Raw genomic sequence first — 25,015 nt, forward strand, 5'->3', positions numbered from 1 at the left:
ATAAAAGACCTAAATGTGAAACAGGAAACCATCAAAATCCTAGAGAACACAGGCAGCAACCTCTTTGACATTGGCTATAACTGCTTTTTAATGGACATGTCTCTGGAGGTAAGGGAAACAAAAGCAAAAATGAACCATTGGGACTTCATTAAGATAAAAAGCTTCTGCACAGCAAAAGAAACAATCAACAAAACTAAAAAGCAACCTACAGAATGGGAGAATATATCCAGAAATTACATATCTGATAAAAAGTTAGTATCTAAAATCTATATAGAACTTATAAAATTTAGTACCCCCCCAAACCCAAATAATCCAGTTTAAAAATGGGCAGAAGACATAAATAGACATATTTTCCAAAGAAGACATCCAGATGGCTAAGGCACATGGGAAGATGTTCAACATCACTCATCATCAGGGAAATACAAATCAAATCTCCAATGAGATACCACCTTACATTTGTCAGAATGGCTAATTGTAACGACACAGGAAAGTAGAAATGTTGGCCAGGATGCAGAGAGGGGAACCCTCTCACCTGCTGGTGGGAATGCAAACTGGTACATCTACTTTGGAAAACAGTATGGAAGGTCTTCAAAAAATTAAAAATAGAATTATCTGATAACCAAGGAACTGCACTAGTAGGTATTTACCCAAAAGAGGCAAAAATACTGATTTGAAGGGATGCACCATGATGTTTCTAGCAGTACTATCAACAATAGCCAAATTATGGAAAGAGGCCAAATGTCCACTAACTGATGAATGGATAAAGTAGTTGTGGCATATATATATATATATATATATATATATATATATATATATATTCATATATATAGTATATATTCCATATATATACATAGAATATATTCCATTATATATGGAATATATGGCTCAGTAGTATATATTCCATTATATATAATTCCATTATATAATATATAATAGTGATAATATATAATATTATTTATATATAATGGAATATAATGGAATATATATATATATATTTGAATATTACTATATATGTGTGTGTGTATATATAATGGAATATTACTGAGCCATTAAAAAAGAATGAAATTTTGCCACTTGCCATGACATGGACGGAGGTAGTGAGTAATAAGCTAAGTGAAATAAGTCAGTGAGAGAAAGACAAATACCATACAATTTTCCTCATATGTGGAATTTCTGAAATGTGAGAGATGAACATAGGGGGAAAGAAGAGATATAGGTAAACCATAAAACAGACATCTAACTATAGAGAACAAACTGAGGGTCGCTGGAGAGGAGGTGGGCAGGGGGATGGACTAAATGTGTGATGGGGATTAAGGAGGGCAGTTGTGATGAGCAAATGGTGTTGTGATGAATCACTAAATCCTACATCTGAAACTAATATTATACTGTATGTTAACCAACTGGAATTTAAATAAAAACTGGGAAGAAAAAAAAAACGGGGAGTGTGAAAATCAATCTGAGAGATCTGGGGAATTATTAAAGAATTCTCACCATAGCACTAACCTAACGTGGTCACATTTGTTTTTAGAAAGATATTTCTGGCAGCAACTTGGAGGGCAGTTTGGAGTGAACAGAAAGGAATATTATTTTGGAAATCATGGAAATACTGGCAATGAAGAATGGTGGCATATTCTTAGGCAGTGTCAGAGGCAGAATCAGATAAGCATAAAAATTAAAGAGCCAGATTCTATACTGCTTCGTTACGGACTGGAGAGGCTAAGGAAGGACTAGTGCATCTTCCGCAAGATGAACTGACCAAATGTCCTCCTTCTGAATGTACCCTCTGCCCTTTCTGTTTAGCTCCCTCCTTCTCCACCCTGGAGTCACCCAGAGCAGTGCTTCTCCAGGTGTGGTCCTGAGATGAGCAGCATTAGCATCACCAGGGAATTTGTTATAAATACCTCTCCCGACAACTACTCTCCTGAGAAACTTCAGAGCAGGGTCCAGAGATCTGTGTTCTAAGTCCTTCTGGCGATTCTGATGCACACAAAAAAGTTTGACAATCACTGCCCCCGGGCATCTGAGCTTTCAAGGCTGTTCACTGCGTTCTGAGTGTCACTTACCACCTGCAACCTTGCACTGACCACTTCCTCCTGGTGTAGATATCTTATTTCTCTACTGGAGTACTAAACTCTGAATGTCAGAACTCTTGTCTTCAGCACTTTTTTATCTTTACCATGAAGCCCAGCACTGCATACATTGTGCCTTCTCAAAAGCTGTGCCAAATGCATCCCCACAGCCAGCCAAAATAAAATCATTTCCTTCCTATTCATTCGAGGACTTTTCTGCTTACCCAACTCGTTGTGTCTGATAACATACATTCCTTCTTTTTCTTAAGCCAGTTTCCCAGTCCTTATTGTTCATCTTGATACTCTTTCCTATCTTTACTCTTGCACTTAGACCAAGATAGTGTATTTCCAGTGGAACATTTCTGGACAGAATTGTGCCTTTGCGTACAGAAATAATAATTTGATTTTTAGTAAGGTGTACGGAATGAAATACTTTAAATCCTCACTTTTAAGTCAGTATATAAGTTGGAACTTATATACAAAGTTGAAGGCACAACAATTCCTTATTGTTAGGGAAAGTGGAATTTCAGGTTGTTCTTTTTTTTTTTTTTTTTTTTTTTTTTTAAATTTTTTATTTATTTATGATAGTCACAGAGAGAGAGAGAGAGGCAGAGACACAGGCGGAGGGAGAAGCAGGCTCCATGCACCGGGAGCCTGATGTGGGATTCGATCCCGGGTCTCCAGGATCGCGCCCTGGGCCAAAGGCAGGCGCCAACCCGCTGCGCCACCCAGGGATCCCCCTCAGGTTGTTCTTATATAAGGTTCTGCACTATATGGAACCAAAATAGCAATGTAGAGGAGATAAAACCCTACAAAGGTTCAACTGGCATTTTTGTTCTTTCTCCAGAACACAAGTAGAAGTACTAGCTTATTTTACTACGTAAGGCAGTATTGTAAGAAGTTTTGATTCATTTTTTAAAATAAAGAAATTCTTTCTTGCATTTCTCCAAAAACAATATCTCTAGTTCTATGCTTATGTAATAACAATGATCATATAATAATAAAAAATAGTACCTAATAACAAGAATTTAATCAACAGTATAGGATGCTATTTTAGATTTGTGATTTCACTTAATTTCCATAACAACACTGAGCTATTTTTTCATTTCAAGATAAGAAAACTAAGAGTTAAAGTAGTTAACTACTCTTCTAGAAAGACACAAAAATTGATTGTGCTGTGCCTGGACTGTCAGCCTGTTTGCTCTGAATCTTGGCACCTGTCTTATAGGAAAGAGAACGGCACTGCAGAAAAGGATTCCAACTAATTTAGGGTACGTCTCTGGTTCTCCCTTTACTGTTAAGTAAAATAATGGAGTTAGGTCAGATGATCAAGAAGGTTCTTTTTTAGTTTGATATTCTATGTTTCAAATCTATGAAATAAAGTCAATCAAAATGTCTCAGAATACAGCATCCTATTTAAACTTATGCAATTGATCTTATTATTAAAATAAATTTTTCCATTAAAATGGAAGTCTCCTATCTAGAAGACCAATCAGTCAGAAGCCTCGATTCATCTGTCCTTATTCAGAAAGTAATCAGATGGCATTTTGAACTCCTACAAAATTCATAGCTTATGTGCAGAAGAGATGTGCAGAAATGACAAAGTGGAAAGTAAAAGGTATTCTAAGATGGGGTAAGCATTTATTCTATAGGTCTTCCAAAGGAGAAACAGATTGAGTAACTGCAGAAGAAAAAAGGGAGGTTGAAAGTAAAACCCAAAGAGCATGTGGATTCGGACTTGAAAGGTTAAAGCATTCGAATACTCTTAAGACATTAAAATTGCATAATTACATATTGGGTTACTCACAGTAAATATCAAAGATTGCTCGTTCAGACGGAACTGTTTTCTGGCCAGATGGTCCATAATACATCACAGAGCAGGTAAATGGCATTTGTATGTCAGCCTTGGTTGCCTTGTACTCCAGGGATGAAGTCATGGTATAGAGCTGAGTTACCGGGTCCATTTGCTTTTTAAAAATTAAGACTACCACTGAAGAAAATAAGAATACTAATGATAGCATTTTTCATTGGAAAAATCACAATCCTTAGTTAAATGTCACAACACCTTGAGAAGTGGTTTTGTCCTTCTTACTGTATTTAACAGGAGGGAAAATTGACATGTACCGAGGTAGAATGTCTTTTCTAAACCATGAAATCAGAGACATAGACAGAAATAGAATCCTGGAATCCTATCTCCCACTCACTTTAATTAACTTCTAGAATATGCCATATACAGAAATAATTTTTCTCTGCTCTTGATTCCTCTGCACAAGGACTAAAATGATGTTTTTAAAAAATCACTTAATGACTTAATGGTTACTTAAAGGAACAAAGCATACAGCCATTGATCAAAGAGGGCATCGCATTTAGATGCAGGACAGTCTAAGGAATGCCAGGACAAGAGAAAGTCAGAATAGGTCATCTGAATTTACTGCCCACTTCATACCCACCTCCTTCAAGGGGTTGCAGCGCTTTTCCACTCCTGTACCATGTGATGTTGCCGTCTGGATAACTGTCTTTTGAAATGCAGTCTCCCAACTGCAAAATGAAGAGAAAATGTGGACACCTTGGTTCCGTCAGTGGTTGTCAATTTGAAAGATTTGGACTCCTCAGGGGGTGCAGTTGCTCCAAAGGTTTCCTGGCCCTTTCATTACCCAAGCATTGACTGGGGACTGAATACGTGGTCTCTTGCATTAAAAACAATGTCTTGTACTTAAAATTATGGTCTTGCTCACTTAAAAATATGCAAAAGATGCTGCCACTATTAATAAAATCACATTTGTTTAAAAGCGTTACCAAATTCTTTTTGACATTATTCATTTTTAACATTAACTAAATAACATAACTACATTAACGCTGGCGATTCCCATGGTTCACAGATCTCAGCATGCAAGAATCATAATGGTGTTAAAGTGGCTGCCTCTCTGGTTTCATACCATATAAATTTTAGATACATATACCTACCAAATCTACAATTCCCACCGCTTTTCTTCAAATGTGTTATAACTTCAATATTGGCATGTTCAAATAATATTACGCAGTAAAATTTAATCTGATTCAAAAAACTTTTAACTTGTTTGCATTTTTTTTTCCACAAAGGAAAATTTAGGTATTTTACTTGGTGAAAATAAGATTATTAGACAATTGATGTGCCCAAATATAAACTCCAGCTTTGTTCCCTCTTGATGCAGCCTCTCTTCACACCTCTTAATGTGATTGTTCAAATTTGACCTTCTCACATCTTTATTTCAACTTTTCAATAGTTTAATCTGCCAAGAGGATAAAGTTGAAACTCCCTCCGTGACATAAGGCTTGTCATAATCCAGCTTCTCTATTTACTTCTCCAAATTTATCTTTTACTGCAGTCTCTTGCCTACTGTCTTACCACACAAAGTTCCAGCAATGCAAATAATGTGATGTTTCTTAAAAATGCCATTCTTCTTCACATCATATTATTTCATGCTGTCGGAAGGTCTTTCTATCCTTGGTTCAGAGAAAACTTACTCATCTTTCATGACTCCGTTTAACATTCAGTTCATTCAAACAGGGAAGACTTATGCTTTTCTCCTTCCTCTCCTCTCTTCTCCCTTCAGAAATGACTAAATCTTCCTCTGTGTTCCCACTCTAACTCGGGCAGACTTTCCGATTGGCATCTGCAATACTGTCAGCTCTACAAGAGCAAAGTCTATCTTATTTGTCCTGGCATCTGAGGCTAAGAGAAGACATTTAACATTAAGCCAAGTGAAGACAATTAAAAAAAAAAAAAAAAAGTTCTCACCTTTTTTAGCTGCTCTGTTTCGAGAAAAGGTGCTTTGCTTACAATTTCAGGTTTGGATGGTTGCTCTAAAGTTAAGCAGAGAAAAGTTTTAAGTACACATGAAAGATTAAGAAATCTGGTTAGCCCACTCCCTCCAAATATTTGCTTTATTATATTAAATGCTATTTTAAGTGCTTATTACTCCTTTGTAGAAAATACTGGTAATGTGTTCTGAAAGCTTTCTAAGCAGTGAATATGGATTTGATAGTGAAACAGAGGTTAATATGCTAAATATAAATATTATTTTCAATTAATTATCATGTGTACTTTCTACCTACATACAACTTCAGCTACTTAAATGAAGAACTGAATCCACAAGGGGTACTTATTAAAAGCATAAATTTCTGAGCCTCCTCTGGTCAGAGGCAAAATCTCCAGGGTAAGTCCTATAAATCTACTTTTTAAAACAAGTTCCCTACAATATTTTCACGCACACTGAAATTTAAGAATCACAGCTCTGAAATCGTGGTGACTAAAAGGAGTTAAGGGAAATAGAAGCTCAATTTTTCTGTGTATCTCAAACCTTATTGTTTAAGGTGAAGTCATATTATGAAACTATAAATGTAGGGAAAACCTTCAAATTTGGAACTGAGGTAATGGGCAGAAGCATTTCAAATATAGGAAGTTCTGTAAGCATCCATTTTAAGAGAGTCTTCAGGGAGAACTGGTTAAAAATCTCAGCAACAAGGTATTATTCAAACTTATTTTAAGTTATTTATTCTTCACTGTTAGTTATCTATCACTGACGGATTTTTTACTTTTTAATTAGTTCTAACAATTGGTCCCCAGAAAATGGATATTGCCTCTTGGTCATTGATTTTTGTGGATCTCATGGAGCAAAACTATTCTATTCTCATATAAACAAATAAAGACAATCAGTTATTCTTTCATTCATAGTCTCATTGTTTATGAGCTCCAATACCATTAATTTTTATTACCAAACTAGACTAAATTGGCTTTTATATAATTATTATTCAATTTGGAATTCCATTATCAGATGCATTGCCTACCCAGACCATTATAGAAAATAAGGATGAAGACAGAAAGATTTTGGAATAACAAAATGGCTATCACCAAGACTGTAAGCAAAAAAAATGTAAACTTCTTCATGTTACTACTGAGAGTCAGTCTCCCTTTTGCAATTGTTTTATATGAGAAATTGGAACAATGAACAATAATAGTAAATCCTCCTATGTGTTCAACTTATACCCTTTAATTATAGGAGATCCTACTTACTATTAATTCTAGAAACATAATTCTAATTCAATTTTCACAAGATGGATTATTTTCTAAATATACAGATTGGAAACAAAACACAAGAGAGATAGAAAAATGAAATACAGAAGAATAGAAAAGTATAATAGAGACAATTACATTAACACAAACAAGAAGTGACTCCTGATTGACTGTTAGATGTTACCAAAAAATTATTAAAAACTGACCCAAAAAATCAGAATAAACAGCAATTTCTGGGAAACATATGGTAGGGGGGGACTAAAGCCTTCACGTATCAGTAAGCACTAGTGTTATCATAAATTTAATGTAATGCCATTAATGTTCACAATTACAACTCTGAATTATTGATAAAACATTAAATTCTGTTCTGAATTTATGTTTTAAGACCAATATCTAAAACATTTGAGAGATGTATCCAAAATATTTAAACAAAATGAAAATTCTTGGTGCTTAAGTAAGTGAGCCAAAGTTCTCTGGGAACTAAAATCAAGTATTTTGTGATACCTTTCTGAGAGCATCAGACAGGTAAGGTATTAAATTAATTTATGTGGTCAATCAAGAGTCAAAATTAACAAGAGAAAAAGAACAAATGGGTTTGTGTTTCCCCTTCAGTAGCATCTATGCCTAGAATATAAAAAGAGATTTAAAGAGTCATCTGAAAAAATTGAGGCTCTTTTTTTTTTTTTTTAATAATTGAAGCTTTTAATACAAAATGTAGGTGGGCAGTGTTGCTAAGTTGCATTAGTTTCTAGTTCACCATAACCATATACCAAAATAGTTGGGCACATACTTCCTCTTCTGTAGAATATATATATTCCTTTGCTTTGTAAGTGAATATAAGATCATAAATGCTCAGTGTGTAACAAATGTTGGTCCTTTACACATGGCTATATATATGTTTCTTCTATAAATACTTTCCAAAATTTATACTTATTTCAATAAAAATGAAACTGTGGAAAACCCAGAAACCTGCTGAAAGAATGCTTAAAGTTTAGGCCTCTTTACACTGTAACTCATCTTTTTATTTAGAAGAGAGTCACAGTGGGTATTGTGGAAGTAATGGTAATACCTATTGCCATTCTTTGAGTTTTTTTTCCCCCAAACTTTTGTTTCAAATCCACAAGATATTTGTATGTAATTTTCTCTTACATTAGTTTGCAACAATCAATGGGTATTAGTTGGAGGACCATAAAAGAGGACACGTACTATTTTAGCAAAATTGCATATCGATTCTAAAGTGCTTAAAAAAAAACTTTACATGAATTATGCCTTAATATAATTCAGGGATTCATAACCAAGCATAGAATTGAAAGGAAAAGTCATACCATTTATTTGCATTATGAAAATAATTTTGTCAAGCCAGCTGAGGACGAAGAGATGAGGGCAAAATTGCTCTTTATCACCCACAATGTACAGTGTATTACCAAAACCACGCACAGGATAGTTCAATTTGATATGAGAGGAAGGCAAGAAAAGGTACTGGTTACACTGACTCATGAATGCTCCTCCCAGTACTTTGTCAGTCATTACCTTGTATAAATTCTGATGTATTTTAAGTAAACAACTGTTGACATGGAATCATAGTTTATTTTCCTTGTAAGAAAGACATTTTTTTAAATCGAAAGAATAAAAAGAAAATCTACTATGTAGGTTTCATTTGTTAAATAGGTCATTTTCTGCTTCCTTCATTAAAAAAAAAAAATCCTTTCAGGTTGATTAACTTTCATTGAGGTGAGCAGAAGGATGCTCAGTTCTTACAAAACATTGAGAGCAGTGTCCAAATGGAAGCTCTAACATAAGGGTGTGAAGTCAACCCGCATTGCCCATCACTCAGGGAAGAACTGGTCCAAATGTACACTGACTCTGTGTCACGGGAACAGACTTCCTTTTAACGTCAGAGACACTAGAACACAAGAGGATTTACAGATTAGCTCTAGACTGTGGTTTTCAAACGCTTTTTAAGAGCTGGGGCCGTTCTCCCCTGTTGTCTCCCCCTGAATGAATTATTGTGAAAAAACTTCAAAATATATCAGGTGAGTGGAATGCTAGCTAACAGAAGCAGTGCCCCTCTTCAGTAGCTCCTCAAGAGGATCCTAGGAACATGGTAGGAAAACCACCCTCCAATTCGAAGCACTTATTTTACTGTTGAGAGAAGCTCCAAACTAGTAAACTTCCCCAAGGTCAGAAATTAGCAGCAGGGTTAACAGAGCCAGGTCTTCTGATGACCAGTGAGTGGTTTTTCTGTTACAGCACTGACAGCCAGCTGGCAATCTGGAACCCATTTGAGCTCTGAAACCTTTGCACAATGACTGGAATAAATCTTAGGGAACTTTAAAGGCTTTACTGTTGCTTCTGAATATTTTTATTAACTTCCAATGTGCATTAAATGCAAACACAGTTTAATTCTGATGTCATTCAATGACTTTTTTTTTTTTTTTTTAAAGCTGTACTTGTGGCAATAAAGAATGTGACTTATTTGAATCTGGGTGGCTTTGTGGGCATGACTATCGTATCTGAGGTATAGTTTAAAGCTAAACAAACCTACACCAGAGGTAACAGAGTCATTAGTCATGGCCTCCAGTTTGAATAAAAACAGTATGAGTTTGCCCATGAGGATGGCACTCTGCAGCAAGCTGATCTGGGATTAGCTCACGTCAACCATACTCGATTCTGTAGTACACAGTGCGTGTTGCTAGGTGATTCGACAGAAGGAAACAGAGGACTGATTGATGAGCCTAGTAACTCTTAAGTGACTGCAATATACACATGCACAGAATAAAAGTCTCCCTGTCACAGCTGCTGTTTGCTTCACAAAATGTGGCCCAGAGTAAATTCATTATTTTTTTTTTTTTTAAGTAAAGCCCCTATATGCTCTTGCAAACACTTTCCTTATCATGAGCTGTGCTGTTCATTTAATTGGACTTGGAGGGTCCCACGGTTTCTAGTATAAAATGCTTTTCGAGAGTGTGTAACTTGTCTATTTAAATTCTCCCTGGCCCGGAGCCTGGAATGCAAATTCTGTTTCTGAGAATCACTTTGTTTTCAACAATATTCAAAAGAGAAGGGGGTCGGGGGTGCTGCCAGTATGTGGGGTGTGAGTTTGTTTTCAAAATCGTAGAAATCCCCTGTATTCCAAAATAGCTTACAAATTTTTATCAAAGTAGACCAACTGTATTTTTTTTTTTTTCAGATTGCTGTATGGTGTTTTCTTGAAGTGTATCCTGAAAATTGTCACAAATGACTCTTCTAAAGGAAACAACCTGGATTTTCTCAACTTTATGGGAGACTAGCATGATATCTGATAATTCTAACACAGTGAAAAAGAAACCTGACAATGACAAATCAATACAACCTTCGAGGTGCTATGACTTAATCTCTACCTACTGTCTTACATTCTTGTTGCATACTTAAGTTTATGACATCATGGCCTAATTTAAAAAATTGTTTTGGTCGTTCTCTTTACAAAAAGTGTCCCTAAGAGTGCACTATCCATCTTCCCAGTAACATCAAAGCGAAATGAAAGAAAGAAAAAAAAATGGTGCATTGGTAAATAAAGGATACAGATTATTTGGGGTATTTAATGGAAGGCATGACTGGCAAACACTTGGAATTTGGCGTGATTCATAAAATGATTGAGAAGGGTGGATAGTTTCTGGAAAGTGCCTTCTAAGCTGAAAGGTAATCAGCTGAAACATGTAATATGCTTTTACAAGGTTCTTCTGGAGAACAAAGGTTTCCTTTGACAGCACAAGCATTCTTTGAATCCATGTCATGAGCCCATAGGAGCTTTGAAATCTATATAAATACTTAAGGGACAGTTCGACTTAGTTGCATAGGCTATTACAAGAGAAATGGGGAAAATCCATGGTTGTTTGCTATAGTAGCCCTCTGGGCTTCTTTCTTCCCTATTTATTCTAATAATTTCTAGGTGCTGCCAAGTTATCAGAAAGCAGAGGGAAAAAATTGAAAAGTGAGACCTTCTTCCCTAGTTAACAAAGACTAGCATTCTGAAACTGTTGAGAGCTATTTTTTTTCCCCTATAATTTCTAATATATTATGATGTAACAGGAGGTGGGAATTTTTTTATTTGAATATTAAAAGATAAAATGTATTAATTAGAACTTCTCAAGTCATTCATTAGCATAGCTCTTTGCACAGTAACATTAACTATATGTTATCATTGGCAAAGTAACTTTGCCATAATGACTACAGTAATTACTCCTAGCTTCTGCTACTGACTTCTCTTCTTCTAACCCTACTCTACTTTTTCCCCTTGATGTATTTCACACACACATACTCAGGGTATGGTGAATTTTTTTAATTGGGGGCAATTTCCTAAACCAACTGAACACTTTGAAGAAGGCCAGGATATAAATGTGTGTGCATGTGTGCACGTATGTGTGTATATGTACACATGCACGCACACACACATAAAAAGCTTAGATTTCTGTCATAAGATGGTTTGGATTTGCCTGTATTTTATTGTTGTTATACATCAAACTATTAATTTTATATGGTTCAGCCTAATACATCTGTATGCACGACATGCCTGATTAAATGTATGTATCACCAACTATGTGTATATCACAGAATATTTATTTGCACATGCCAGTGAAAGTGAAAGAACACCTGCCAGGTTTCACTTAGATATACTTCATATCACAGGACATTTTACCCAACAAAACAACAGAGAATATTCTTTTAGTTCCTTGCTGCAAAACTCCTATTTGAATTGCGGGGGTTTGTTTTCCTCACTGACAGCATGCACGAGCGGAGTGAAGACGGTTAGAAGTCCTCTTATAGGAACGCCTGCTGTGGAGACACTCCAGAGCATTCACTCTTCTTTCTACAGAACATTTTCTAGTACCAGCCATCAATCCCACTTAGCAGTTAGACTGCAGACTACTTACTGAACACCTTGACTATTGTAGGTGCCTCAAACACGTTGTCCTCGGTTACTAGCATGCACACAAATCTCTTTTCATCACTGATCCTTGCATTACTGATAGACAAAGTGTAGTTTTCTGAGAGGCTCAATCTGTCTTTGTATTCTGGTACATCGTCGTACTGCACACTTTTCTTTGTAGAGGACCTGAAGGCAATAAATACTGGGGAGCCATCGGGCTTTTCCTAAAAATTAAAATAACAATACATTTTAAAAACAAGCATATTCAGATGTTTCAGGATCACATCCAGAATAACAAAATTTCTTGGCCGTATTCTTCCACCAATATTTATAGTTCTGTCCAAAAAGAATTAATTTTGGATATGAGCCCCACATAAATCTTTGGTTACAGAAAATTACTCTTCATAAGAGGAGAGGCTGCAAGTTCTTTTACAGGTATCAGGTCAAATATGTGAAAATGGAAAGACAGTAGCTTTGGAATCTGAACTATTCTTGCATCCCAAGGACAGAATCAGTGACTGTTCTGAAACCAACAAGAGCTGGCATTGTAGCTAATTTAAAATAAAAAAAAAATAGATGAAAACGCACACCGAGATGCACAAAGTGATATTCAGCTAACCATCACAGCAAGCATACGCGTGGGCTGCAAATTCTCATTTAGAAATCCTGGGCAGTTATCTTTTGCATATTCATTACTTTAATTCACATACTTTAAATGTCCACACCTTTCAGTTTCAGCCAAAACTGACATAGCTGACCTTTACTCGTAACATAATTTAATGCATCTTCGTGGAGGAACAGTATTTGCCCTTGTGAAACAATCATGTCCATTAAGCAACAGAATCAGATTAATCACTAAAATCCATAGTTTTGCTATCTGAGTCATAAAACATAGCTCAAAGAGCTTTCATATAAAAACTTATTATCAAAATAAAATATAATCTGGTATGAACAATTTTGCCAAGAGCCTGGGACATATAATTCATCTCTTCCTTTGCTCCCACAAAAATTCTCTTAGCTAATAAGCAATTTAATCTAAAATAAGAGCCAATCCCTCTTCTACTTACCTCATAAGGCCTTTGAGAAAATAAAATATGATAAAACATTTTAAAATGTGTGGCAAGTTTCAAGGGGCCATGGAGAGTTACATTTCAAAAATTATTAAGGTTTATTACTGTTATGGACTAAATGTTCGTGTCACCACCAAATTCATATGTCAAAGCCCTAACCCTCAGTGTGGTGATGTTTGGAGGCGGAGCCTCTGAGAGGTAATTAGGTTTAGATGAGGTACTGGGATGATGCCCTTATGATGGGTTTAGAACCTTTACAGGAAGAGGGAGAGAGGTCTCTCTTTCTCTCCATGAAAACACAGGTCATGTGAGCACATAGCAAAATGGCAGCTGTCTAAAAATCAGGAGAAGGATGCTCACAAAGAGCCAAACCTGTCACCACTTTGATCTTGGCCTTCCCAGCCTCCAGAACTCTTGAGAACTGAAGAGATGTTGTTGGAGCCTCCTAGTCTATGGTATTTTGTCATAGCGCCACAAGTCAAGACGATTACTGAGCTAATTTTAGGGTCCAAAAGTTTTAGTTGGTTGAGTATCTGAATACATCGATAGGATTCTCCTTAATTTTCTAAACTTTTTCACAGGTTTACAATGCAAATCCTTGCTCTCAATCATCCTTTCACTGTGAGAAGTATGTTAAACGAGTCCCTCAGATTTCTGTTTTCAGACACTTAAGCAATAAATAACAGTTATTAAATTTTGAGCACGTAACCATATGCCAGGTACTTTCTTTGGGCTTTCCTTATAGTAACTGATTTAACACTCCTAATGAGCCCCTAAGTTAGAGTTTAATATGAGATCCTTTTACATATTAGGCCATAGGGACAGAATTGGTTAAATAAATTGTCCAAGGTCCAGCTAGTGTATCTCGGCAGGGCAAATGTTGAAGCTCTGCAGTCTGGCTCCATTATGGCTTCACTGTACCACTCTTGGTAGCTGTTAGATGCCCCATCCTAGCTCTGTATTTACCCCCTTTCAATCTTTCCAAACTTATCATTTGCCTTTCTGTTTTCATTAAATTTGAGCTTCTATACTATGTCTGCAAATTGACATAGAGCACATGGTACTTCAAATGTATCTCATCAGTTTATCGCTGAAGCTTTTTGCTTAATTAAGAATTTGAAAATTGCCGTTATTGTTTCCACTACTACCGTATCAATTCAGTTTAGGTGAAAATTATTCCCTGGATTATCATCAGGAATGTCTATGATCACAAGGTTTTCACCATCTGTGTTCCATTCATTTTGGCAGTAAGTTCGACTCAACAGGTGAAGCAGGTGGTGGTCTCACTTGGAGTTTTAGGGGTGTGATTAGCTTTTGTCCTCAGAGGCCTTAACTTCCACTTTTATAGTAAATCAGAAATAGTTCAAAATTCCCAAAGTGCACTAGATATCAGGAGGAGAGTGCAGGCGATGCTGCACCACCTCACCCGCTTCCTCTATCTACCTTCACATGACCTTCGCACAAGCAGGAGTATTTAGGGCCCCAGAGCTATAACAAGGGCCATGTGCTAAGCACTAGGTCAATATTCCGCTATCAACTACTTCATGTAACCCTCACAACACTGAGGGAAGATTCTTTTTATCACCTCCTTTTATAGATGAGAAAATGGAGATTCCTTCACTTGTCCAGCATCCCATAGCAAGTATAGAGTAGAACATGTTGAACTGACTTAAAAACCCATATTTTGTTTTTTGGTTTTTTTTCTTTTTCCCATTTCATTTTATCTATTTATTTTTTTTATTGAAGTTCGATTTACCAACATATAGTGTAACACCCAGTGCTCATTCCATCAATATTTTGAAGGATTGCATTCTACGGTCTCCTCAGATGAAACCTTACACACATTTCCTGAAGTGTGTTTTCCATTTTGTCCTTGCAGATATTTGAGAGAAAAAGTTGGGTGATTAAAAAAAAAAAAAAAACATGAAATGAATCAAGCATAGAGAATTCACAATACATCTTAGTGTACGAAAGGCTCTGAGAAGTGCTATGCTAATGAAAGTTTTCAAAAAGTATCTGACTATCAGACTTTTTTTTTCCTATTCAAATACCTTTTAATAATTTCAAATAACTTGGGAGAAACTGCCACTGGATTCAAGGAAGCCTACGTCTACTTTAAGCTTGCAAACTCCCATGAGTCTGATGCAATTGAGCATTGGGAAACTATGCCACACAGACAACTTTTGTTGGTTTCTGTAATTAAATTAAAACATTTTATTGGTCAATGTTACCTAGCCAACCCATATCCATCTATCTGGGTATCTACCCTCCATTTCCAGACCTATCTGTGCCTCAATACCTGAGAAAGTATGATTTGCTCTCTGCAAGAAATGAGTAAAATGAAGAATGTTAAATGTAAAAAGGATCTGAAACATCAATACAGTTCTAAAACAACACTAGAAACAAGCTTCTAATGCTAAAGACGAATTCCCAATGAATATTTGGGGGTTTATTTTGCCTCTGAAACAGCCACACCAAACAGAACATGAGTATGTGGAGAAAGGCTGCCATTGTCCACTCAGCTCTATTCTACACACCCCTGATTTTACTCTGGAACTTTGCCTTTTCCTCTGCCTCTAACATTGAAGGTTAAATCTTTCAAACTAATGTGATCTAAGAATTACGTGTTTATTGGCTTTATTTTAAAAGAGTACTTCGCATATAAGACTTAGGAATTACTCCTTTGAGATATTCAACACATAATTCTACCTTCCTACATGTGTACCCATAGTTGAATATTGGCATTATGTTGATTTGAAATTTACATTTACTCACAGAAGAAATATTATCTAAAAATAATAAATAAATAAATAAATAAATAAATAAATAAATAAATAACTACAGGTAATCAGCCAAGTCAAAGTAGGTCACACTTACATATTTCCATTTGCCGAACATGAGATTCTGAGGTACATCGAGTCGGCAAGGCATGATAATGGTATCTCCATACGCTGAGTTTACAGTATACCATCCAAGGCCTTTAGGGAAAAAGAGAGAGAGAGAGAGAGAGAGAGAGAGAGATGTTAAGTGTTTTCTTAAAATAACCAAGCAAGTAACTTCAGTTCAGGATGTGTGCCTTTTTTTTTTAAATTTTATTTATTTATTAATGAGAGACACACAGAGAAGGAGGCAGAGACACAGGGACAGGGAGAAGCAGGTTCCATGCAGGGAGCCTGATGTGGGACTTGAACCTGGGACCCAGGGATCATGCTCTGAGCCGAAGGCAGACGCCCAACCACTGAACCACCCAGGCGCCTCAGGATGTGTGCCTTAATGAATATTATCTATTATGATTTTATTTTAAATGGCTACAAAAAGTATGAATCTAGAACATGTTTCCTATATAAATATCAACAACTCTTATTTAGCTACCAAGCCTTTGAATGCCACACACTTCAAATTTATAGACCCTCAGTTTTACCAGGGAAGAGACAAGTGTGTGTTGCAAAGGAATAGAGAGGAATCTGAAAGTGTATTTTCTTCCTAACCACATATGACATAGAAAAAAAAAATATACTACATGTCATAGACATATGGGACCACACAAAGATTAACATGCTTAACTTTCTCAAAACTAGCTTTAAATATATGCGTTTTTCATTCTGGAAATATGTTTTAAAACTACTAAAAAATAAGCTAATACACATATGACCACAACTAAATTTTAATTATAAGTAGGAACATGGCTTATTTTATAGTAGCAATGGTTAATATATTAGTGTTAATTTTAATTAGGCATAAAACATTAACAAGATAGGAATCTGTAGTATACATATGCAACATACTAATCAAATCTGAATATATTGATGACATTTAAAAAATTCAGGCATTTAATCTGACAATAGTACTTAGGAAACGTCTCAGATATTTTAGGATATGTCATAATTGGGTACAGAATATGATCTTGCCGGCTAATTGTATTTGAAACTGTAGAGGGGAAACAAGATATTTTGTCCAGCAGGTGGTGCTGAAGTGCAAAGCTAAGGCCATTTACACATAAATACCATTTTATGACTTTCTGAGGAAACAAGACAGTGGACACCAGCTTTCACTGTTACCCATCAATCACAATGCGGAGGAAAATTTCATACAGGGATAAAAATCATTAACCTTGGTAAAGGACAAAAAGGTAATAAAATTCCTATTTTAAAATTCTGTCAACTGAGGAAGGTCCTTCCCTTTAAAAGCAATTTTTGCCCCAGTGAACGAAATCATTACAAGAAACAAGAAACACATTACAAGAAACACAACCTTCATGTAAATATGCCACAGAACAACTAATTTCCAGCACTTTTTAACATTGTTAAAATAAGAAATACAAAGTATAAGTCATGATAATGTGATTTTCACTTGCTATTGGAGACAAGTGGTTTACCAGAACTGTTTATTGTATGTTCATTGTTATAATAAAAAATTACCTCCATAGGAACTCTTAAAATGTTTAGTGTTTCCATTAACTGTAACTTTAATTCCTTTTAACTTCAAACCATTGCAGGGAAAAAGAGTGTAAATGAAGGCACGGACTCCTTAGCCTTGTTAAAATACAAACTGTGACAGTTTAGATATGTGGTTGCAGATATGCAAATTAATGATAATTAAGAAATTACTTTGTTTCTCAACACAGTATTTGTTCTTTTCACAATACTTTGTATCCTAAATGTGGAACTTTTATTGTGTACTTTAAGCTCTGTTCATGCACTATACCCATGCAGGTATGCCAAACCAAGAAAACCATTTTCTGATTTAATGTTTTGTTTTTTCACCAGTATGTAACAAGTCACTTAAATATGTAATGCCTCTAAGATGATATGGGTCTATACCTTAAATTATGGCAGGACATGCTCCTCTAATTACCTGCTGTCACTTGCAAAAGCACACCTTCTTTAGACAATCGGCAGTGTTCCCATGGTTGGTCAGGGAGTGAAAACAGTTTACAGACCTTAGGAGGGGAAGCCCTTGCCAGATGTAGAGGGAAAACAAGAAAATTCTTTTTGCAAAAAATGTAATTATTTGCTATTTCTTACAGGCCATTTTTCTTTTCTCTTCCCTATAGAACTTTAATGTGCTATATAGATAACCAAATTTTGTAATAGATTTTAAAGCTACAGGAATTTCAAATACATCATATGCTATTAGCATAATGGAAGTGCAACTACAAGAGGGAAGGGACCATATATTATCTTTGTATTCCCAGAGGCAATGTCTGGCATCGAACAGGAATCGTATTGGATTTCTCACTCGAATGTTCTGAAGTCCTTTCCATTTTGGTTATTAAATTAACATCTTTGAAAAATCAGAGAGGAGTTGGTAACATTGGGAAACTTTGGGAATTCTTATTCCTACCACATACTCTAATAAGGCTGTCCTAGATTGTCTTTGATATGCGGAGAACGTGGACTTGTGCTGGCAGGGCACTTGTTTTTGAAGAGAAACACAAAACAAACATTCTTATAAGAGTTCATGGATGAAACTATAGATGAGAATATTCCTTTATTATTAATTTCAGGAGAAATTAAGGATTATTTGTGCTCTGTGGTTTGCAAATGATAATGTGAAATGCCCTTTTTCCTTACTATGATGACTACAAAGCAAAGGGTTGTTTTGAAAAGTATTTGAGAATTCGTGAGGTGGGTCTTTTAATGACAGCTTGATATCCCAAATTAGCCAGGACAGGACTCTTTAGAGCATAAGAAACCTAAGGGAAATAAGACACGTGACAAGCATGAAGGCAGTAGGTAAAAGGCCACCAACTATGGACAGAAGCCCTGTTAGGACACAAGATGATTCTCAGTTGGATTGCATTAGGGGCACAGCTACGATGATTTTAGAAATAATTTTCAAGTTTCCTCTAGTCACCAACTTTCTTATTCTCTAAGAATACACCAACTCCCAGGTTCATCTGATAGAAAGACTAAAGGCTCGAATCCGCGGGAGAGGTAATATCCCTAACCCTGAAGAGATAAAGTGGCTACAAAAACCACTGTGATTTGGTGATGAATTAGTATCCCGATTTCTACAAATGTCTCAGTCTTTGAGATGAAGTGCCAATGAGTCCCAAAGTACCTGTCAACACAAATGGTTCTGTTTATACTTTTCATAGAAGCAAAAGATTCTCTTTGATTTGCCAAGTCTGAATTGAATTTAGCTCTCTAAAAAATTCCCCTGCAATTTTCTCTCTGCAATATTAGTTGGTTACATTATTCATGGTTTTGTAGCCCAGAGATTATTGGACACTATTGCAAATATAGAACGCCGATGATGTCCTTCCTCAAAGAAGCAGCTAAATATAAAATATAGAAGGAATGAGTGTGTGCAAAAGGGTGTGCATTTCTGTGTGTTAGGTGTTATAGCCATGTGTATGTATATATCAAAAGATACTTTGGACTGGGCTATAAACCTTCTGTATTATTATGTTCTATAAATGTAAGGTATTATCATGAATTATTAATATTAGTGTTGATATCAAAATGTCCTGACACAAAATAAAATGCAAAAACATGTTACACTTGAGAAGCAGTGTATAATTAAGAATTTTTTTAATGAAGAGTTATTAACTAAAGATAAAGAACAGTAGAACTAAAAAGGTTGCACAGGAGAATTCAATAAAAAAAACACAATGGGGAAAGCACAGCATAAGAAAAATCTCTTAGCTCGACAATTCTGACATATAGAATCTCAGACAAGTGATCATAAATACAATATAGTTATGGTTATGCATTTTGTACAGCAAATAATGTAAGGAGGCCCTGAAATAGACTCTAGTATAATTTCGAAATTAGGTGAACATAGTTTATTTCTAACTGAACTAATAAAAATGTAATAATTGTGTCCATATTAGTGAGATAAACTTTTTCCATACAAACTAATCCTTAAAGACTATCAAAGTTCAGAGTAATGGTTCTCTCTGCATCGCTGATATATAGACATCTGAGTGGAGGCATCTTAAAATTCAGAACCTGCCACTATGTTTCATGCAGAGCAGTAAGTAATATAGAAAATAGGGTGAGAATTAAAGAGACTATTTTTACATGCTGTATTTTAGCGTGGTTAATTATTTTTTATTGCACTGATACTTCAATAGCATCATCACCCTTAAAAGCATTGTTTTGAGCTCTGTAGCTCTGTTAGGTGCCATAGAAGGGTTATTCACAATCACAACTGCCACAGAACTTATGAAATAAGAACTAAATTACAGTTCTACAGAAATTCTAGAGAAATTTATTTGTGCAGATGAAACGTTCGGGAGGAAGCAAGTAGAAATGAGAAAGCTATCCATAGAAATTACTTTCATGCTTATTTGACTAATTTTGACAGTAACCATGCTGGTGTCCCTACATGCTCTATTAATGAATTAAGATATATACAACTCTAATTAAGCACACAAATATTTTGTAATATCAGTTCATAGCAGTGTTTCTCAACCTCATCACTATTGACATTTTGGCTGAATAAATCTTTATCGTGGGGGGCTGTCCTGTGCGTTGTAAGATGTTTAACAGCATCCTCACTTCTGCCCACTGGGTGGTTCTATCTACTAGCACCTTCCACCCCGGTTATGGCAATAAGAAATCTCTAAACAGGACAACAAATGTTCCCTGGAAGGGAAAATTGTCTACCGAACTCCCATCTAGTTGAAAACCACTAGTTTAGATCTTCAACTATTGGTTCTTTGTTCAATAAAACTGGTTAGCTTTTAAAGAGATCATTGTTGTAAAGTAGAATCTTAGTATAGGAGCAAATACTCACTGAGTATGAGTAGAGGGATGGAGGCAGAAGTAGCACATAATAGCACTTAGCTAGAATCCACTTTGTTTTCCTCACAGAAACATCTTATATGACATTAAACTTCGATAGGGAGATTGATTCTTGACCCTGGGGATTTAAGATCCAATCTCTTCATAGAGATTACAAAAAAAATATTCTGTGTTAGCAAATCTTTTTGTGTGTGTGTGTGTTAGCAAATCTACTTCATGTACCACCAAGCACAAATCATACATACTGTAAATGTTATCTAAGCTATACATAGCATGTGTATTTTATTTAATTCGATAAAATATCTATTGATAGAGGGTGAAATACTTTTATTTTATTTTTAAAATAATATTTTATAATATATTTTAAAATATAATATTTTATAAATAGTTTATTTATTTACAGAGAGAGAATGAGTGAGGGGAAGGGGCAGAAGGAGATGGGAGAATCAGACTCCCCACTGAGCAGGGAGCCAGACGTGGGGCTCGATCCCAGGACCCCAGAATCATGACCTGAGCTAAAGGCAGATGCTTAACAGCTTGAGCCACCCAGGTACCCATTACATAACTTTAAAGTATCTTTCAAACCTGTGATTTTATGACTCAATGAGGCAAATTTACTTCATAATTCCTATTTTTTTATTGGATTAAATAAGATTTTAAGATTTCTTTCCAAGTCATGTGATACATAACAAGTAAGAAGTGAGAGAGAAGGAGGTTGAGAGAGAGAGAGAGAGATACAGGGCTTCTAATTCCCATGTAATTTAGACTGGATAGCAGACAGGGGAAGACATCTGATGGAATGTGTTATTTTGAGAACTAGAGAAAAGGGTTTTCCTACTCTCTTTTTCAATTTCCCTTCATCAAATGGATATTTGGGGAGCAAGCTGAGTTTCTGCTGCTGAATCTGCAATAAGATGTTCACTCAAAATCTGCTTTCTGCATGGTCTTTCACCAGTGGCACATGCTATGATGTAGGTCTATGTAATATCTACAAATAAGAAAAAAAGTGATTTTTTTCTCTTTCTTCTAGGATTTCCTACAATTCTTTTTTTTTTTTAAAAGATTTTATTTATTTACTCATGAGAGACACAGAGAGAGATGCAGAGAGATAAGTAGGCTTCATGCAGGAAGCCCAATGTGGGACTCGATCCTGGGACTCCAGGATCACTTCCCGGGCCTAAGGCAGAGCTTAACTGCTGGGCCACCTAGGCGTTCTGGATTTCCTACAATTCTATACATGGATTATAGTGTATCTTTTAGATAAATGGTTAGGTCACTGTGGAATAACATTTAGAAGGGAGGGGCACCTGGGTGGCTCAATTGGTTCAGCATCCGCCTTCGACTCAAGTCATGATCTCAGGGTCCTGGGATCGAGCCCCGCATCAGGCTCTCTGTTCAGCAGGGAGTCTGCTTCTCCCTCTCCCTCTGTGTTCTCTCTCTCCCAAATAAGTAAATAAAATCTTAAAAAAAAAGTTCAGAGGGAAAGGGCAATCTTACTAAATTATAAAATACTGCTGGTACCCAGGAATATATTTTAACATATGCGGTCTTTACTTCCAAGTTTGGTGTATTATAATGCTTGAAGTATTTATCTTTTTAGTAAACTATGGGTCCATATAACAATCTATGTTATATCATAGAAGATCTACAAAAACAGTAATTTAAAAAATATATTATCAGTACTTGCATTATTGTACTGAAAACTATCTTTTCAATTTACCACTGCCTATAGTTCGTCATACTAGAAGCATGGAATGATCATGAGGCTGGATAAGTCACAGTCCTTCCCAATTAGCTTAGACTTTGCCCCATCTCTGCCTCATTTTTATCACTGTTCCATGGGCCTTGGTTGAATCCATACATATCCTTCAAGGTCTGTCTCAAAGATCATCTATGTATACATGTGAGCAATGCATTGAAAGTATTTATTGAACACCTACTGGAGGCAAAGTGTTAGATATTCTTTGTGGGGGGAAAATATATATATGTACATCATGGTCTATTCCTTCAGGCACATGACTGCCATAAACTAAGTGCTGTGGGAATGCAGAGAAAGGAATCCCTACAACAAACTCAAGGATATCGATAAAGGCTTCTCGTAGGTAATTTCATTTGATCTGAACACTGAATAAGGGTCTCTATGAATAGGAAGATAAGAACTACTTCACCAGCATGTCATACCCAGGGACCACTGCAGAGGCATTGAGTGGCACTTGTTTTTCTCTGATATAGCAAACTTCCTTTTTCATTACAGTAATTTCTACATAGTAGATCTTTGATCTTCATAAGGAACATGCCCTGACTGGCAGTTTTCTCAAATTCATAAATGCACATAAAATTTCCCTAATAAAATGTAAGAAACTGTTAGATCTCTCTATCTCTTTACTTTCATCACCACCAGCAGCATATGGATTCCTTTTGGGGTTACTTTTAAATTATAAGCAAAAAGTTCATTTAAAAATTATTTAAAAGCAACAGAATTGATTTAAGTTGTGAACCTTTATTTTTGTTTGCTGACAGATACCCCCATGAATTTTAAATCAGCAAATGTAAAGATTCTACTGTGCTTGTTAGAATTTAACTTGGGCTCTGCAAACAAACTTTAGGGCATGTATGACAACTCTAAAGTTACTTTAACCCCCCTCCCCCACAGTGGTATATTAAAACATTTGTTTTTACAGAAAGAGAATTTAAAGCTTTCATCAGATGGTCTAAACTAACCTTAAATAAAAAAATAAAATATTTAAGGTTCTTTCTAAAAAAAAAAATTGCTAAAGATTTTATTTATTCACGAGAGACACAGAAAGAGAGGCGCAGACATAGGCAGAGGCAGAAGCAGGCTCCCTGTGAGGAGCCACCCAGGTGCCTGGTTCATTCTAAATTGTCTAGAACTTGTAGAAGCACAATTTGATGGTATCTGTCAAATTAAAAATGCTAAAATCCTTTGATCCAGTAATTCTACTACTGGGAACCTATTCTACAGAAGTTTATGTACAAATGCATGATTGTATACAAATACAATACAGCATTTATTTTGAAATATTAAAAGAACTGGAGGGACTTACATGTTCATTAATACAGGTACAATAAAGTGTATATCCACACACTGCTCTACTTAACCCATTGAAAATAAATGAGGTCTAAATACACTATTTTTCTGTCTATATATTTCAGTATTTATAATGTGTATCATTCATTCATTCACTGACTATTGAGTACCTTCTCTGTGCCAAGCACTGTTCTAGGATGGGTGACCAGTAATGAGCAAAAACAGAACAAAATAAAAAAAACTGTTCTCATAGTTTAAGTTCTAAACATATACATATTTATGTATGCACTTAAAGCTTAATTTCTTTTTGAAAAAAAAAAGAGGAAATTACCAGTTTAATTCCTCCACTATGCTGGAACCTATTTGAAGGAAAAGCCTACATTTTTCTCATTTTGAAATCTGTTGCTGCATCATGAAGGTTCTAGGAGTTCAGTAATCATGGGTAAAATAAAGCTCCATTGCACTACATCGAAAGGAACTCGGTAAGGTCACATTCTTAGAGCCCATATTCTTTTCTCTGCATTTAACATTCCAGAAAACCATATACTATCTTTTGAAATCCCAGTGAGGTGGGGATGAGTGCTAGTGTAGTGTTTTGAAATCGGTATCTTAAAATTGTCCTCCTTAAAAAAAAAAAAAATGCTATTTTTACTTTAAAAACTTTTTAATGGGGGCGCTTGGGTGACTCAGCTGGTTAAGCGTCTGCCTCTGGCTTAGGTCATGATCCTGGAGTCCTGGGATTGAGCACCCTCCAAGCCCCAATATCAGGCAGGGAATCTGCTTCTTCTTTTCCCTCTGCTTCTGCCCGCTTATGCTCTCTCTCTCTTGCTCACTCTACTCTCTCTCTCTCAATAAATAAATAAAAATAACAACTTTTTAATGAAATATAACATACATGCAAACTAGTGTACAGATCTAGATTGACATTTGAAATGTCACTAAAATCTCCAGGATTTGGGGTTTCTTTGGCAACTCTTCTCATGCCCTTTCTCTGAGGTTAAGACTGGGATTTCCACACATCTGTCCCACAAAGGACTCTCTGTTTTACCAAGTCATCATTCTCCAGTGATGAGTTTTTGATGAGCCTATGGGTCTATGGGTCTATGCCAAAATG

General features: G+C 35.8%; 1 protein-coding gene across 2 annotated transcripts in view; it reads right to left on the reverse strand.

The window, feature by feature from the left end:
- ALCAM (activated leukocyte cell adhesion molecule) overlaps nt 1-25,015 on the reverse strand; it is a 208,800-nt gene that overhangs the window by 39,442 nt on the left and 144,343 nt on the right. For both annotated transcript variants that reach the window (XM_041774120.1, XM_041774110.1), the window contains exons 2-6: nt 15,976-16,076; nt 12,033-12,252; nt 5,848-5,912; nt 4,520-4,607; nt 3,877-4,059 (exon numbers count right to left, since the gene is read on the reverse strand). In XM_041774120.1, coding sequence (XP_041630054.1) covers nt 3,877-4,059; nt 4,520-4,607; nt 5,848-5,912; nt 12,033-12,252; nt 15,976-16,076 — 657 coding nt within the window. The remainder of the gene's footprint in view (nt 1-3,876; nt 4,060-4,519; nt 4,608-5,847; nt 5,913-12,032; nt 12,253-15,975; nt 16,077-25,015) is intronic.

The sequence above is a fragment of the Vulpes lagopus genome, chromosome 1, assembly GCF_018345385.1.
Source record: "Vulpes lagopus strain Blue_001 chromosome 1, ASM1834538v1, whole genome shotgun sequence".
Lineage (NCBI taxonomy): Eukaryota > Metazoa > Chordata > Mammalia > Carnivora > Canidae > Vulpes > Vulpes lagopus.